The 16,688-nt window shown below is 43.9% G+C and overlaps 1 protein-coding gene across 3 annotated transcripts; it reads left to right on the top strand.

Annotated features, from left to right (window-relative positions):
- The first annotated feature begins 559 nt into the window (after positions 1-559).
- Positions 560-16,688, top strand: sntb1 (syntrophin, basic 1). Of its 3 annotated transcripts, none has more exons than XM_035530677.2 (7): positions 562-1,205; positions 6,300-6,516; positions 9,201-9,408; positions 10,993-11,129; positions 11,794-11,990; positions 14,655-14,842; positions 16,149-16,688. In XM_035530677.2, exons 1-7 carry the CDS (start codon positions 689-691, stop codon positions 16,236-16,238), a joined length of 1,554 nt encoding a protein of 517 aa, XP_035386570.1. In that variant the 5' UTR covers positions 562-688; the 3' UTR covers positions 16,239-16,688. The 3 variants fall into 3 exon arrangements, with proteins under 3 accessions (XP_081552262.1, XP_035386570.1, XP_026855067.2); XM_026999266.3 differs by having other exon boundaries at positions 564-1,205; positions 16,146-16,688; XM_081696136.1 differs by lacking the exon at positions 14,655-14,842 and having other exon boundaries at positions 560-1,205; positions 16,146-16,688.

A 16,688-nucleotide genomic window follows, 5' to 3' on the forward strand; every position in this document is an offset into this window, starting at 1 on the left:
ATGGCACTAAAAAACTAAAAAACCAGTTGCATAAACCCAGCAGTTTATGAGGAAGCATCACAGTACACTGACAGTTATACTAGCTATTTTATATTTATATCAATACACACTGCCTTACATACCGCATATGTTAATGTTATACGATTGAATTTTACAGGGCATCCATATTCTGTTTAAACCCACTGAGATAGTGCGTAAAGATTACCGCAGTTAAATCCACAATAACAGGTGAAACTAAATATTTTTTGTTTCATAGTTACGGTATATGTAAAAGGAAAGATTACGTATATTTTCCTCTACCTAGGTAAGTTTAAAAAAAAAAAATAACAATCACATTTGGCGTTTCTGCAGTATTACAGTATCGACTACCTGCGGCTTTAAACCCTCGCAAACGCAGAACGTATATTTCGTCAGCGGAGAAATTCTGGAGATGTGCTGTAGGTTCATAGTCATTATCACACCTTAGTTCACGTCTACATTTCCGGACAGCGCATATTGCATGCTTTGAATCGTTTGGTTGGGCTGCTAGGACATCCCATAAAGTTGCTCCACCCTAAAAGGTGGCGTTAGCGCAGAAAGCTCTTCCAGCATGACTGTGAAGCGAGTTAAAGTTACTGTAAAGCGCTACTAACTTGGGCTGAAAGTCCACAGTGTGTGAACTCACTGGCATTATAAGAATGTTCCTAAAATGGCTGTAGCATTGGCAGTTTCTGGTCACCGTATGCAGAAAAGTGGATGTTTGGAAGTCCTGGTGCGAGACCGATGGCACAAAGTTTTGGCAAACTTAAACGAGGAGTCTTTCGCACTGAGCTGTGAGGACACAGGCGAGAACGGCAACTTGAATGGCATTAGCAATGGATGTTACAGGAGCGGCGGGGATCACCCCGACCCCACGAACACTTCCAAAACTGGAGTGAGGACGGATTTACCGGAGCAAGTGCCAGAGGCGATTGCTAACAGAAAAAGATGCGTCAAAGTTGTGAAGCAAGAAGTAGGAGGACTGGGTATAAGCATCAAAGGGGGCAAAGAGAACAAGATGCCAATTCTTATTAGCAAGATTTTTAAAGATCTCGCTGCCGATCAAACGCAGGCGCTTTACGTGGGAGACGCAATATTGTCTGTGAACGGAATAAACCTTCGGGACGCCACCCACGACGAAGCCGTTCAGGGGCTGAAACGGGCTGGGAGAGAAGTGACGCTTGAAGGTAAGACAAGGTGCCGTCGGGAGAAGCGCAGGCTTCACATGAGGTGATTTCGCTGTTTGGTTATCAGGATTGCAGACGTGCAACGCTGTGGAAACATGATTTAGCACCCCAAATAACCCCGTAGTGATCGAAAACAGTACAAGTAGGCTAATCAACATGATCTTGTGGTGGAGGGCATCGGATGTTTCCTCATGGTTAAAATGCTTTGAGCAAGTCCTGTGGTGTTTTTCTTCCTTTTACTCACACGTGTTCGCTGCAGGTTTTACAGCGCACAGGAGCGCGCCAGTGCAGCGCACACCGTTTCAGCCGCGTGGAGCGGTACAAGTGTTGCGACATTACAGATAAATACGAGCCATTATCGGATGTGTTCAATGCATTCAGAGCATTCAGTGTCGGTCAGCTCTGGGGCACATACCAGTAACCTAATATCCTGCTTTCATCTAAATGAGATTACAATTGAGAGAGTGCCAGATAACACGACTGAATCTGCAGTTTATGGGTGCTAAGGGTTATGAGCCCTTAGAGCACTTAGGGTGTCATCTCAGCCACAGCATAAAAATGAATTGTCAATGGAATTGTACTCTTCTATTGGGGTTCACTGTTCTCTGGTCAGTGAAATTAAATGAAATGTAACTCTTGCTATCCTAGGTACCTACTTTAGAGGTTGGGTTGGATTTGGAGTCTATGGCTTGTAGTGCCAGAAAAGGGCTCCACAAGACTTCTCAGATTCTTATTTTTAAACTGCACTTAATCACTCTCACTGAAACTTTGACTTGTACACAGTCACTTGGGATAGGAAAGAAATCTGCCGTCTAACCTGCAAATGAGGGGAAAGGGACTTGTTTCCATGTGATCAGTCGTCCTACTGTATTGTTACAGTTTGACCTCCGTTGGCCATGAGCTATGTGGAAGTGTTCAAAAAACAGCCGAGTTCCGCACCTGTTCTTCCTCTTGTGGTCCAGCAAACACAGATGTGTCCTGCTCATTGTTTAGCCACAATCTGATTACCACATACTTTGAGACGGTTCTTCTCTCTGGTGTCAGGTCTACCCATGCTTTAGTCATGACGGGGAGATGTACAGGTGATGGCATACCCCAGGAATGTAGAAACCTGACCTAATGACTTATTCTGGTCATAATGCTGTATACCACTTTACTAGACAGTGAGAATATCAGATCAGTTCATATCAGACTTGTTTTTCTGTTTGGTCTGATATGCATTCAACACAATCTGTAGATGATTATTTGCAAGAATCACTGTCAGTATATGTCAGCGATCATAACTAGGTGTGTTTGTGTGGTTTAAACTTCAAACTGGAATAATTGTTAGATTGTATTATGTTTGGCAGGCACAAACATGGGTGAAATAATAATAATAGTAATTTTTTTTACTTCTCAGTAAATGTTTGCACATCTCTTTTAGTTTGGGTTACTACACACACAAAGGGTATTTTCCTGGCCCTGTATCAGTAGGATCTATGCTGTTGGCACGATAGCACTATTGTTGAGTTACCTTTGTGACTCCTTACACAAATATTAGTACTGCACATGCATGTCCTAATTGAGTAACATCTTAGTCATCAGGAGTGTTATTAAAACGTTGAACAGAACATCCAAGTCAAAATATGTGGCAAGATTTAAAAGAAGCTCAACACACAGGGCTTTGGTGATGTGATATCTGCTTATCAGTGCATCAGAGAAAGAGCCACAGTCTGCAATTAAAGCTGGGACAAGGTGTCTTTTGTATCTCTGCTATAGTCTGCATCCAAATGATAGATATCTCAAATGTTCTACTTGGAGCTCGATGAGTACCTTTTTTACTTCTGCAAACCAAGCCTCCTGTTCTGCATGAATCAAATACACTGTAATGTCTCTGACCAGTGAAGAACAGAACATAAAGTGCTGGTTATGACTACACCTGATGTTTCAGTCTGATAGGTTCAGTGAGTGCTCAGGCACAGAGACTTCTACAGTACTGTCTATTGTCCAAGAAATAATTAGTCAGAGATTAGTAGTACCATAGGCCAGGGATTCTTTTAAACAAATTGGATTGGAGCATCTGGACCTGTAGATATGCCTTAGGCAAGGACCATTTGCTGTTTAAGCAAACATTCAGTTCCAGCATGAAGTGAAAAACATTCCATAGAGGCCTTAACAATGAAATAAGGATGATGAAACGTTCTGGGGCTCCTGGTCCACATTCCGTAATGATAATAGTACTGCAAGTGTGACAACAATTGTGGCTGAATAAAGCTGGAGAAACGAAGGAATCGAGCTGGGCTGGCCTGGGATTCGCTCCGCAAGTGATTGGCACCTGCGGCAGTCAGTGTTGGCTCCGTTTGTGTACCTCAAAGAGCTTTTAGGTAGCTGTAAAAATGAAACATTGGGTAATACAGGTCCAGATCTCTGCAAATGGCAGACAAAGGATCAAGCGGAAGAAGAAACGAGGAATACAGAGGAGAGGCTCGAGGTGTGAACAGAGTGAGGAGGAACGGTCCTCAAACCGCTGGGTGACATTAGTCTCGGTGCCACTCCCAGCACCTCCTAGGGGTGTCGTACGGGGCAGCAGAACACGGTGCACAGATTTCGGAAGGTACACATCCGACCCTACCCTGCCATGAATGCCTAAGCAGACAAGAACACTGCAGGGTATGAGAGGCAGGCAGCTGACGGGTGAATGATACCGTGGTGCCTGTGGTCAAGGCTAGTACATTTCCTTTGAGATGTCGTGCACATACAGCGTCCCCTAAACAAACATAGATAGCAAAAGATAACGTATATGTGAAGCAGTGTGTCATAGTTCTTAGTAAAGTCTGGCTTTCGCAAAGAATCCATAGGACAAGAATATCTAGTTTATCGAATATCGAAATATTTATCATTTGTTCACACTGCCACTTGAAAATTCAGAATATCCCTTGAGGTTGGCAACAGTAGTCATGAAAAAACACTACTGTTTTTACTACTGCAACAGAATCTCACTGTCACCTGCCAGATGATTGGCAGCAGAGTTGTGAATGAGTCTTGGCACCGATTCGTGCTCGCCATAAACGCTCACACTAAGGCGACTGAATTCTGGGGCAGCATTTCTCCACCAGCAAACAACCATCTAACTGGCTTCTCATTAATGACGCATCAAGGGATTTACGCTTGTGTGTTTGTTTACACTCTGTAACGTGGCCCATAGGTAGAAACTCATTGTGAGTGTTGGAGCAGAGGTGAGATTTTATGCTTGGTTGTGCAGTGTGGGATTTTTACAGTCCACGCTGCACATAAGCACGGCCTGGCCTCGGCGGGCCTGCAACAGAACACACAGCACATAAGCCCACCTATAAAAATATACGAGTCCACATTTCTCCAGTGCAGGGAATATATTAGGCCCTCGTGCACTCATGGCCTCATTGGCGTTAATGGAGACAAATATGAAAGCCATTGACTGCTTTGCCATGCCTTACTCCCAAGCACATGGCAGAGTGCTTTATAACTAGGACGCAGATGTATCATCCGTCTTCCCCTGAAACGTCTGCTGATCCACGTTGCTGCTGTCAGCCGTGCTTCTTTAATCTGGCTTTTGAAGTGTGGTGCTTCCCCGATGAAACTGTGGGGAGGTACTAAGCAAAGCTCAGGGGGCATGTCGCTGTTTCTAAGGGAAACTAAAAGGTCAAAACTGTTATTAGCTGTAACCACTTCTGGTTTTTGGTAGTGTACAATGTCAAGCGTGTCTCCTCTACTTCTGTCTGCAGCTGGTCTCGCAAAACAGACAGCCTGTGTATCTATTTGATGGTTTATTGGCTGGTTTGCCGGACTAACTGGCATTGCTTTTGGTCAAGATGCATTGACGCTACACTATTGAGATCATGGTTATCGCATCAGGTCAGATCAGGCTCGTTTTTCTGTTAGGCATTGTGCACATTTAAACGCTCCAGTGGCTGTGGGGCTAACTTATATTAACTCTCTGAATATAAAACGGAGGTAGTCAAGGTTGGGGGCGGAAACCCGACCAGCTAAATGAAGTGCAACCCTTCGTCTATGGTTGATGAGTCACTGAGCATGCAGGCTGGGCTTGAGTGTACCAGCCTATAATAGCTTTCCTCTGCTTTTCAGCAATGCCCTGTGGAGAATTTCTCTGAATGTACTGGGCACTGTCGCATAGTTCATGCGTGCCCAAGTCCCATCTGTAGGAGGGAGGTCAGATGTTACTTAAACAGACTACATTTTACAAACTACTCGTTGATGATTACGAGACTGCAGTCACATACAGTAAGGACACTGCATGCCAGCAGTCACCTCAGTGTTATGTGAAGGACTAACAGCAGAAAGGGCCATTTTGACCACGACACATGTAAATGTTTAAATGACTAATCAGTCTTCTGGCCATGATTTATTTTCCATAATTCCTACCACTTGAATCACAAAGGAGCCTTTTCTTTCTCTTAAAGAATGCCTGTTTTTTTTTCCCTTCATGGTAAATGCAGTCAAATGGTATTCATCTAGTTTTTAAATCAAGGTTGAGAATACTAACCATTTAGCATATCACAAAAAATTGTTATATTGAGTTGGATGTGTTTCAGTCAGTGGATGTGTGACATTCGCTTCATGCTAAGAGATTTTAGTAACCCAATTGCTAGATGGATTGTTTAATCTTTTGCGCTCATATTATTGTTGTTCCTGAGATATTCTTTCTTCACAAGTCCTGGCAAAATGCTTGGACAGGTTGCCTGGTTCTGGAGGCCACCAATCTCAAGATTAGTTTGTCAGGTGGAATTGGAATAATTGGCCCTCAGTCTCTGGCCTGACTGAGATTCAGGGCCATAATAAATAATCCTTAACAGAAGGCTTGTTCAGGCCATCACCGAGAGCGGTCTTGTGCCTGGTTTTACTGGCCTACCAGCACCGCCACACGGTGTACAGAACTGCTGAACACGGATGTGACTATGTGAGAACGATGCAATTTCACATGTTAAGTGGAAATATGTTTGGGTTTGGTTTCAATGGCAGCTGTAAAAATGCTTGGGGTGCACAAAAATTTCCTACTTTCACTTGTACTAAAGTAAGATGACATTTCGTAACCACAGAACCTTTCTGCTTGTGTTACAGTGAAGTACATGAGAGAAGCCACCCCTTATGTGAAGAAAGGCTCTCCGGTGGCTGAGATCGGATGGGAGACCCTTCCCCCAGAATCTCCTCGACTTGGCAGCCCACCCTGTGAAGTCTCCACCTCTCCTGCGCTATCTCTGCAGGGTGACCGTAGACGCATCCCTCTCAAAATGTGCTACGTCACCCGGGCCATGACCACCCCTGATCCAGAAAACAGGTAAAATCCCCATTCTGAGGTTCTCGTCTTCAGTGTGGCAGTCGAGGTCATTTGGCATCACAGGTTTTCCATGTACTAAAGTTCATGTGTCTAAAGAGTTGAAAAATTTTAATGCTTTAAATTCAGTTCAAAACATAATTAGCTATAATTAGAACAATTAGTGAGTCGTTCTAGACCTAATTTTTAAGATTTATCCTTTGGGGATTTAAACTGATCTTTTTCCCTTATACAGTCCTCAATAAAGGTGGATTAACAATGATGGATTATGATTATCTCCATTTCTTTGTGATGCAGTGTAAATATTAACTATGGAGGGGAAATTACTTGGAAGGTGAATTTATGGTCACAAAGCACAAATAGAGTGCAGATAATGCACTGTACACTACACTTGGTCTTATCTTATATCCACCTTTTAAATGTGCCTGAAGTTAACAGAGGAACACCAGTGCCTTTGAACAGTCCATGTTAACCTGGGATTTCATAGCTACCCAATGTGTTGGGATTGTAAAGTGGCTGATTTTCTTTGAAAAACAAATAGACTAATATAACAAATTAAATTTAAAAAATCTCCCTTGTCCTGAGTAATGCAACAGAAAAAGAGGTAGGATACAGAGGAAGTGAACATGTGCAAAACCAAATGTTGTTGATGGTGATTTAAACTTATTAAATCTGAATGGCTGAAAGAGGAAAACTGAACATGATTTGCTTTTTCTTCTCTCTGATGTTCTCTGACCTCCACACAGCCTCTTATTTCTGTGTAGTGTGGTAGCTTGAAAAATGAGTATGGTGCTTTGTCAGATTTAGCAGAACATGAACAGGAAGTCTGTGAGAAGTAATGTTCCATGGCCAAGCTGGTTTCTAAACATTTTAATCTCCCTCTGTTAAAAAAAAACCTTTTTTTTATTTTTGTTGTGTGTTCGCTCTGGAAACTTTCACATATAAGTTCTCTAACAGCTACATCCGTATTTGACTTTCTGGTTGAATGAGTTCAGCTTTCAGGTAATTATACCATATATCCAGATTGTGTACATGTGTGTAGAGTATAGCAGTCAGTGTCTTGTGTCTTATGATGCTTATTCTTACGTCGTGGAGCTCAGTGCTGTGTGGTAGTTTCGTCTTTAGTTTTGTGTGTAGAGACACATGCCCCGCTCATGCACATGCTCATCTGCCATAATATACTTATTCTGTCAAGTCCCACCACTGATGGACCACGTTTCAACGTCAGCACATGGCAGCCTCTTCTGCTGCAAATAAGACCCACCTCCTACCACGGGTCACATGCTTATCTACCACTGGAATATATCTAGCATGAACACGAGCATTCATCACCATGAGCTCTGGCTAACCCCCCGTTCCTCTGACATGTGCCATGTGGCTGACAGCAGCAGATGGAAATTTAGACGGCTGTTTTGTGCTGAAAACTGTGAACGGGTGTGGCGGGCGGGATGGAACCTGCTCTTCCTCTGACAGTCATCATCGACCGACCTGCCACTTTTGGTAGGTTTGCCCACGTGTTTTGTTAGAATCTGAACTAAGAATAGTAACCCCCCCCCCCCTTATATTCAGTGCTTCCTGTGATGCCAGAGTTGAGAAGGAAGGATCAGAATAATCAGCTGAAATTTCTCTCACAGCAGCCATCTGTACATAAATCTCCCACTTCATTGAAGATGTTTATTAAACAGAAACAAGGTGTAGGAGTGCCACTAGAAACCACAGGCCATCTGTTGCCATGCATAGTTTGGGTTAGTCAATCTCCAGTCCTTTCGGTCACTTTCTAACCACACCATCACTGGTGATATGTAGGGTAGACCACTCAGCCCAGCTCTCAACCCCAGAAAATGACGGGTCAAAACTCTAGCTGTGCCTGTTGCATTTACAGAAACTTATCAGAGCACAATCGTCCAGGTATGCAGATATCCCTCTTATCTGTAATTGGTTGTCACTCTTACTGCATAAGGATATTCTTGGGCTGGGGATGGAACTGGCTTCTGGTTTTGGCTTGTCAAAGTTTGATAGCACTCCTTCTTACACTGCTCGAATGAGAGTTTAAGAAACTGAAATTACAGCCTCTCCTGTGACCACAAAAAGCATAAAAAAGATTGCTGTGCTTTCTAAACATGGCTCAGACGTCCCTGGTGGCCCTGAAATTTCCCATGTGGTGGTTGTATGGGGGAGAACTCTTTGGGTGTGCTCCAAGAGTCTTTCTCCCTCGGACAAACGCAAATGCTCCATTCAGCTCCATCTGGACTCTGCTCACTCACACCACCCCCACTTAAAACTCCATCTTAATAAGTGGAGCTATATTTAGTATCAGGAAGCACCTGGAAATGATATTGTGGATTGCTATGGTTAAGGCTACAAAAGAGGATGATGTATGAGTGAGGTATGGATCACTGTAAGCACAGTGAAACTGGTTAGATTTACTAGGGCCATTATGAGCCAAGCATATCTGAAACCTGAGTTAATACTGTGGAGCCCCTTCAAAATTCCTGGTTTTTGAAAAACACACAGATGTGAACCAGTTTGCTGAGTCTTCAACTTGATTCAGAAGTTACAGGAAACAAGAAGGAACATGACATGTACAAGTTGCTGGCTACATGAGACTACAGGGATTTTTCAGAATAAACAAACATCTGCTAACACGGGTAAACCGATCCGGCCTTGATGTGTTCTCTGTCCTGCAGGCAACTGGAACTGCATTCGCCCGACGCGAAGCACACGCTCGTGCTGCGCTGCTCAGACCCGCCCACCGCCCAGGCTTGGTTCGAGCTCCTGCAGTCAGCCGCCAACCGCATCACGGACAAGGTCGTCGCCGAGTTCCGGGAGCACACGACCAGGAACGGCGCTGGAGGGCGTCGCGAGATACACCACCTTGGCTGGCTAGCAGAGAAGGTCAGCGTCACCACGAGTCGTGGTCCCCGGACCCCGATATGCAGATCATTTTCTTTGTGTGATGTTCTGACAGTGTCAGACAAAAAAAATGTTTATCTATATTCTGGCTGATTTTACAAAGAATTAGTACAGAAATGCTTGTTGGAAGTCAAGTCTTTTTATCATCCTTGAATACAGATGTGCCAGTGTCTTATGTGCAGAGTTTAGCTCAGGTCGTAGCAGGTCCACAGTAGTTTATAGCCTACAGATCCAGATGCTGGGGCCCATTTGGAAGTATTCCAGGTACTCTAGCCTTGATCTGAACCTTCAGGCTGTGGTTTACAACTTCTGGAGTCACTTTTAAACTTTGGGGCTGTGTAACGCTGCCCATCTGCCAAGGGCACCTTGAAAGATGAGTACGATCAACTTCATGAGTATATTTATTATACTATTATCATTATGCGGTGTGGTTTACTTTGCGTAGCCTGTACTACAGGCCACAGCCACACCTAACTATACAGCACCATTCTGGACAAAATGGGCAGTCATAGCAATGGCCATCTCTGCCAACGACCGACGATGGGCAGCTCTTTGTGGGCATGGCCGTGCGGCCGTCTTCATCTTGGACTCCTCTTTCCAGCACTCATTAACAGTGGCTCATGGGGAGCTGAGGTCCGAGGCAGTGTGTTGGGCCGCCTGACTAACTGCCTCTCCTCTCACCGCCCGCTAATGAGCGCTGTCTCTCATTAGCAGCTTAGAAAGGGAGGGAAGCCTCCAACGTGTCACTGACTCTGCGGCTGTGGCTCACAACAAGGGGCCTTCGTGTGTGTGTGTGTGTGTGTGTGTGTGTGTGTGTGTGAGTCAGTGATCTTTTTAGCTCGTCCGTGGCACGCAGCTTTCTGAAGGGTAGAGCCTGGTGATTTGTGGGAAATCGGAGAGGTCCGGGTTAAACTAGGCCATCTCTCAGTACACTGAGAAACAATCTATCATGAGCATGAAACGCACATTAAATCTTGCTTGTTTTTTACATTTACTCAGGGCAAGGGTTTTATTTTTAGCTCAGCGCAGCCTTTTGATTGCAGACAGATTTGAGATTTGAGCCGGGAGCTTTAAGCTCATTCGGGCACTTGTGGGGATGCAAGCTAATTTCCTTCCCCAGACTAGCCAGCACTGTGGCGAACCATCATTCTGATGGGGTGAGTCACACAGTACTGCTGTTGCACTCATCTGGATTTGCTGTAAGCCAGTGCAAGTCTCTCCATTTCAAATGTGTGTTATTATTAGACGAGCACTGCATTCATTGAGGTATTCATCACCGGCAGGAAAAATAGATAGTTTGGGGCTTTACTTTGTTATTGGAAAGTGAGCAGCTGAGTTTGCCCAGGGTTACCTTCTGCGACTGTAGCCTCCGCAGGACATTCCGCCAGACTTCAGACCTTCCCCCCAGACAGACATGTAATCAAGCAATCTTTCAGATGAATGAATTGATCACATAACTTCCTCGCTTCATATCAGATCCACGCGCATCAGAGCCGCTGTCTGTGGGGAGAGGCTCCCGGCCATGGCGCTCGGGTTCGGCATTGATGTGCCTAACACGTGTTTCAGACGGAGAGCGAGCGGCAGCGCTGGAAGCCAGTGGTGGTGGTGGTGACAGAGAAGGACCTGATGCTGTATGACAGCATGGCACGCTTGAAGGAGAGCTGGCTCAGCCCTGCTCACACGTACCCCCTGCTGGCCACACGGTATTCCCAAATGGCAGCCCCCACACCCAGTGCGCACCCGCCACAAACCCTCAGCCCCTGCACCAACACACACCCATAGTCCAGACGCCAGAAGGGCGGATACTTCAGGCATCTGAACTACACAGCATCTCTGCTGCACGCTATAGATGCCAGCACACAAGAATGCATATGTTGTCTCTCAGTCATCCAGTTTTTCAGGATACACAGTCCAAGGCTAAAACTCTCAGTAGAGATTTCTCATATGGGAAAGTCAATCTTTTAGCATACATGGCAAATGCCTTTTCAAACCACAAGGCCTCTGTGTCAAAGCCAAAGAGGGACAGACACAAGAGGGATGACATTTTACTACTTGTAAACTAGAGTACACTTCAGTGCTCAAAGTAAAACTGACAGTGCAGTTCCGATTGGCTGAGCCTGTGGAAATATTTTGTTGACATTGTGTGGCCTAAGATAACCTCAAACAAGAACCAGAGCCTTTTCTTATCTGCTCAGTCATTGTGGCAGAGGAAGTACCCAGTATTTGGCCCTGTACTGAACAGGGGTCTTTCTTCTGTTCTTTATTCTGTACATTTCACATCCATTCCTGGATGTTCTTTGATGTTCCTTGCATCACATTAGTAAATGGGAGTTGCAGCTTGCCTGATCTCTTCCTCTGGGCCTTTAGGCTGGTGCAGTCTGGTCCGGATCGGTGTTTGCCCCAGCCCGGTGGGGAGCTCTCCTTCGTCACACGCACGGGCACGAGGCTGGGCATTGAGACGCACGTGTTCCGAGCCGAGACCTGCAAGGACCTCTCCCTGTGGACCAGACACATAGTCACGGGCTGCCACGCGTCAGCCGAGATGATCAAAGAAGTCACTACCAGTGAGTATGGCCATAATGGTATTACATCCGGTATTACATACATACATGCATTACATTGCACGTTAGTTCTCGAGTCTGGTTAATAATTGGGCTTAAATTTGGTTGCAGGTTTGATTAAAAAGCAATCACATGCTCCAACCATGTTTTCTGTATGTAGACATCAGCAACTGGAATTGCTGTGGTAATCCCCAGGAGTTGGTAGATTACTGGGTTTTTGGCTAGCTCGTGACCTTTGCGCTCTCAGCCTTCATTTCCTGTTTCCTCGATTGCACAGTGATTGGCATTACCAAAAGTACTCCGCAGTACATCTTGCCCTTCAGGGACTGAATAACTTTCTGTGTCATTCATATCAAGTGTATTAAAGGGAACGTGTGCTTTTAGGGTAGCAGAGACGTCAAAGCATGTCAGGAACTCCGCCGCTCAGGCTCAGGCTGATAAGACACAGCAGATTTTCAGCACAGGATACAACAGGCCTTTCATTTGTTTTGTGTTTGTTTTAGTTTAGGAAAGAATGTCTAATTCTGTTAAAATGACACTATTAGTATCTACTGATTACTCAGGGTCTCCAGCTACTTTCTGGAACAAATTGTTCTTACTTGCCCTTCTGACAGAGGTACGTATATGGGTAGAGGTCCTTTTAATCAGAATTTACCAAAACGAGTGACCATAACTGATTGGCTCTAACTGGTAACAGGTCTAACTAGTAACAGGCCAAAAGGTCAGAGGAGAGAAACTTGGACTCCCATAACACAGTGAGGTCTAAAAGCTGTCCTAGACAATGTACACATTCTGACATGCCAGTATCTTCTAATGGTACCAATTAATCATCATTAGACATTCCAGTATAATAAATAAAAGGTAACAGATGGTTAATTTCAAAACAGACCTGATAAAGTTGTTCTAAAGTGTATAACAGCTGGGACTCGATTCCATTTTTTTTTCCACATGAAAGAGCTTAAGTTTGCAGTCGGGTCTGGCATCTCACCATATTTGGGAGTTTTATAGCAAAGGGTCATGTGGAACCCAAGGCTGTGTTCCACTACCTGTTTTGATATGGAGAAGGATGGTGGGATTTACTCAGGGCCCATGGAACCTGTAATTCTGTTTGTTTAGACAAGAACCCTCGATAGTTTATTTGCCCCAGTTTACTGATCATTAGAGTAATTTTGTTGCCAGTAATAGAACCCCTGCCTTTTAAAAACAGTATTATAAGGATTTGTTTGACAAAGGTTGAGTTTTTGGTGCACATAGCAGTCACTTTTAGGTAAGTTAACTGCAAATCTTTTTATTATATATATATATATATATATATATATATATATATATATATGGTGTTAGTTATACTGTAAAACCATGAATCACTTTAAATGGACAACTGTGTTAACACAAACATCACCTCATGTTATTTCTGCCTTGCTTATATATGAGTTGTACATATGTATAAGTAAGGAGAACCGACCAAACATGTAACGTTCTGACAGACTGGTCTAATGTGTACGCCAAAGCTTAAATAACACGGCATTGTGTTTGTTGGAGGATATTAATGTGACACTAATCCTTCGTAGCCACCCCTTCATACCTACCCAACTATTACCGGTGCAGAAACAAGACCAAACAAAACACTATAATGCACTATAACTTGAACACCGGCTGAGCGCCTCAGCTGGAACATCGCTGCGTTACTGCAGACGTGCTGGTTATGCTCTGCCTGGCTACCTTGGGGCTGTTGTTCCTTTGCCAGGCTGTTTGTGGCTGTGGTTAAATGGGGTGGGGTCTTTGTGTTGGGATGAACGCTAGAGTGTGGGAACACCCTGTGGCGGGGAAAACCTCAATCAGGCTTTCAGGCAGAGAGTAAGGTTACAGCATTGTCAAGCCGGGCTGACGGGTGAAAGTGAGAGGAGAGAATTAGAACCTCCTCATCTTCTGGAGGACTCTGGGTTTCCTCTTTTTGTTCAGAAGCGTACCCACTGGATATTCGAGTAAAGCTTTATGTAGACGCATTCTGACAGGCAGCTAGGGCGAAATACTCTTCCGGCACGGTGGGATGGGCAACAGAATAACCTGGCCTAAAGGCCTTTGGTTCCACAGAGCCTCGTGCTGGGAAAAGCTGACATGGAAGCCTTGCAATTAGTCAGCCAAGGAGCGTTTCAGAATGCTTTACAGGGGTGAACTGAGGTAGCTGTGCAGGTGGCTTACTGGCACACACACAATAGAGCTGGTAATGCAATGTTTCAGCACGTGAGATGTTAGATGAGGAGTACAGAGAGAGGCAGTTGAAGCATGGGAACGGAGATACTGGATACACCAGGTTCTGGGACTACCCAAGGAGGTTTAAGATGAAGACTTAACAAGGTAGCGGGCCATTACAGAACCCTTTTCAACAGAATGAAAGGGATTGCGGGTAGTATTGTGTTTTTATGGCGAAAACATCAGAACTGTACATTCTTTTCAGCACCCATCAAGCACTTATATTTATAATGACTTTTTAGTGCTTTAAGTAGCTTCAGTGGGTCTTTCTAAAATATGCAGGCTGTTTCCCAGAGGCACCGTAACGCTAATTACTGTACAGGTCTAGAAAGAGTATTCTTCAGAGCCTCTTAGAAAGAGACTGTGCAGGTTGTGGCACTCTTGGGAGACATGATTATGACTCTGGCCTTGTTTCAGGCTGCCTGTATGGAGGCCAGGACTGCAGGCTGGTGATCCACTATGAGCGGGGCTTCTCTGTGCTCCCCGAGAGGGAGGACTCTGCAGGCCAGCCCCTCTTCAGTTACCCCTTTGAGAGACTCCGAATGTCCTCTGATGATGGAGTACGAATGCTCTATTTGCATTTTGGAGGCAAAGAAGGTGAAATTGTGAGTACAATTATAATTATTAGACAGCTACATCTGATCAGGGATTCTTTACAGCCTTGGAGATGTACGACCCTGGAGAGTTTAGTTCCAACACACCTTGCTGTAATATACAGATCCTACTGAAGGGTTTCATTAGGATAGCGTCACAGTGTCATGGTTATTCACAGCGTATGATTTGGACAGTTATCACAGCCAGCTTTATCAAGATGCCAGTTAATAAGTTTTTCTGTCTATTAACATCTACTCATTCATATTTTTTCTTTACACCAGTTCTCCTTTTGTCTAGCAACTGCCCAAAAATGTAGGTCAGTTTGTGTTTACCTCCTTTTAGATATCCCCTAAATCACGCTACAGTAATCTGTTTTGTTTTGTTTTGTTTTTTCTGTGCAGGGTTGAGTGCATGGAAAACACCAGTGCCTGTGTAATCGTTACAGTGCTACTTACCCCTTCTAGCATGTTTGTAGCCACCGTACGTGGTGGCTGTTAATACATTAGAACATGGCATTACTGAGCATAACTGAGCTTAGGCACAGACTTGAAGTTAGATTCATTAAAGCACATGTGCCTTTGCTGAGAGACACTATTTTCATTTATTCCACTACAGTGGAATACTGATAATGTAAGCTAATTTATGATAAATTTTTTGAAGTCAGTCTAAAATAAACCAGGACTGTGCTTTTCCCACAAGCCGCAAATCCCCCACTCCTTTTTGTCCTATACGTCGTTCACTGGATATACAAAGCAAATGTTTTCTGTTTCAACTATAAACTCTAAACGTCAGCCCGACTCCAGCTGCAGCTATTCGGTTTGTTTTGGTAGACCACACTGTGATCACGCATAATTGGAACAAAAGCAGGCTGGCCAGCCAATTAATAGCTGTTTTGCACAAAGGATGTACAAAGATGCTTTTGTAAAAGGATTTTGCAATAAATTTTGTTCTTTTTTTTTGTTTTTGTTCTTAAATTGTTCGTTAACACCATGAACTGTGAAATTGTGATATTTTATGTCTAGGTTGTTGTATAGTCTTATATTAAAATGGCTTGATTAACTAGATCTTGTTTTGGAATAGAATTGGGACTAAACTCCACAGGGCAGTAGATCTTCACGTCTAGTTTTAGGATCCCCTGACCTTCACATCCCTTTAAGATCCCCTGACCTTCACATCCCTGCTACAATGTTATTTTGTTAAAAGGCGTATTAAAAAAAAAAAATCTTTACTGCCATGTTTTGTCTCATCAAGTGTTTGGCGTCAGCAAGAACTTCCCTTGTGAGATCATGTGCTTCTCTTGTGTTTTGTTCACAGCAGCTGGATCTACACTCCTGTCCCAAGCCCATAGTGTTCATCCTACACTCCTTCCTTTCAGCAAAGATCACAAGACTGGGCTTGATGGGCTGACATGAACCGGTCAATTCCGAAACAAGGACTCAGGTCTCAAGTGAACAGAGAGGACAGGGCCAGAACAGAAGAGAAAATCTGAAGGACTAGTAGTAAAAGCTTAAATGCTAGATATCCATCATCACTTTAGCTGCAGTCTTATTTGTGAGATGTTACAGTGAAACACAATCAGCTCCACATACAATGATTTAGTTAAACTAAAATCTAACTCCAAATGAACACTAACTTATAATTGGAATATTAAGAGCAAAGCATTGCTTAAGAGCCCATTCTATTCTGCAAAGTATTATGCACTTAATGTTAACTTTAATCTTAACATGATGATAAAGAGGCTTATATGTATGACGGCTGTCTTTAAATAGTTATTATTGTCTTATGACTTTGGCAGCTAATACTGGTTAGACAGAACTAGTTTTAAGCCCTACGAATTCACATAAAAGTTTAATGGTG

This window comes from Electrophorus electricus, chromosome 14 (assembly GCF_041902795.1).
Source record: "Electrophorus electricus isolate QZ-2024a chromosome 14, ASM4190279v1, whole genome shotgun sequence".
NCBI lineage: Eukaryota > Metazoa > Chordata > Actinopteri > Gymnotiformes > Gymnotidae > Electrophorus > Electrophorus electricus.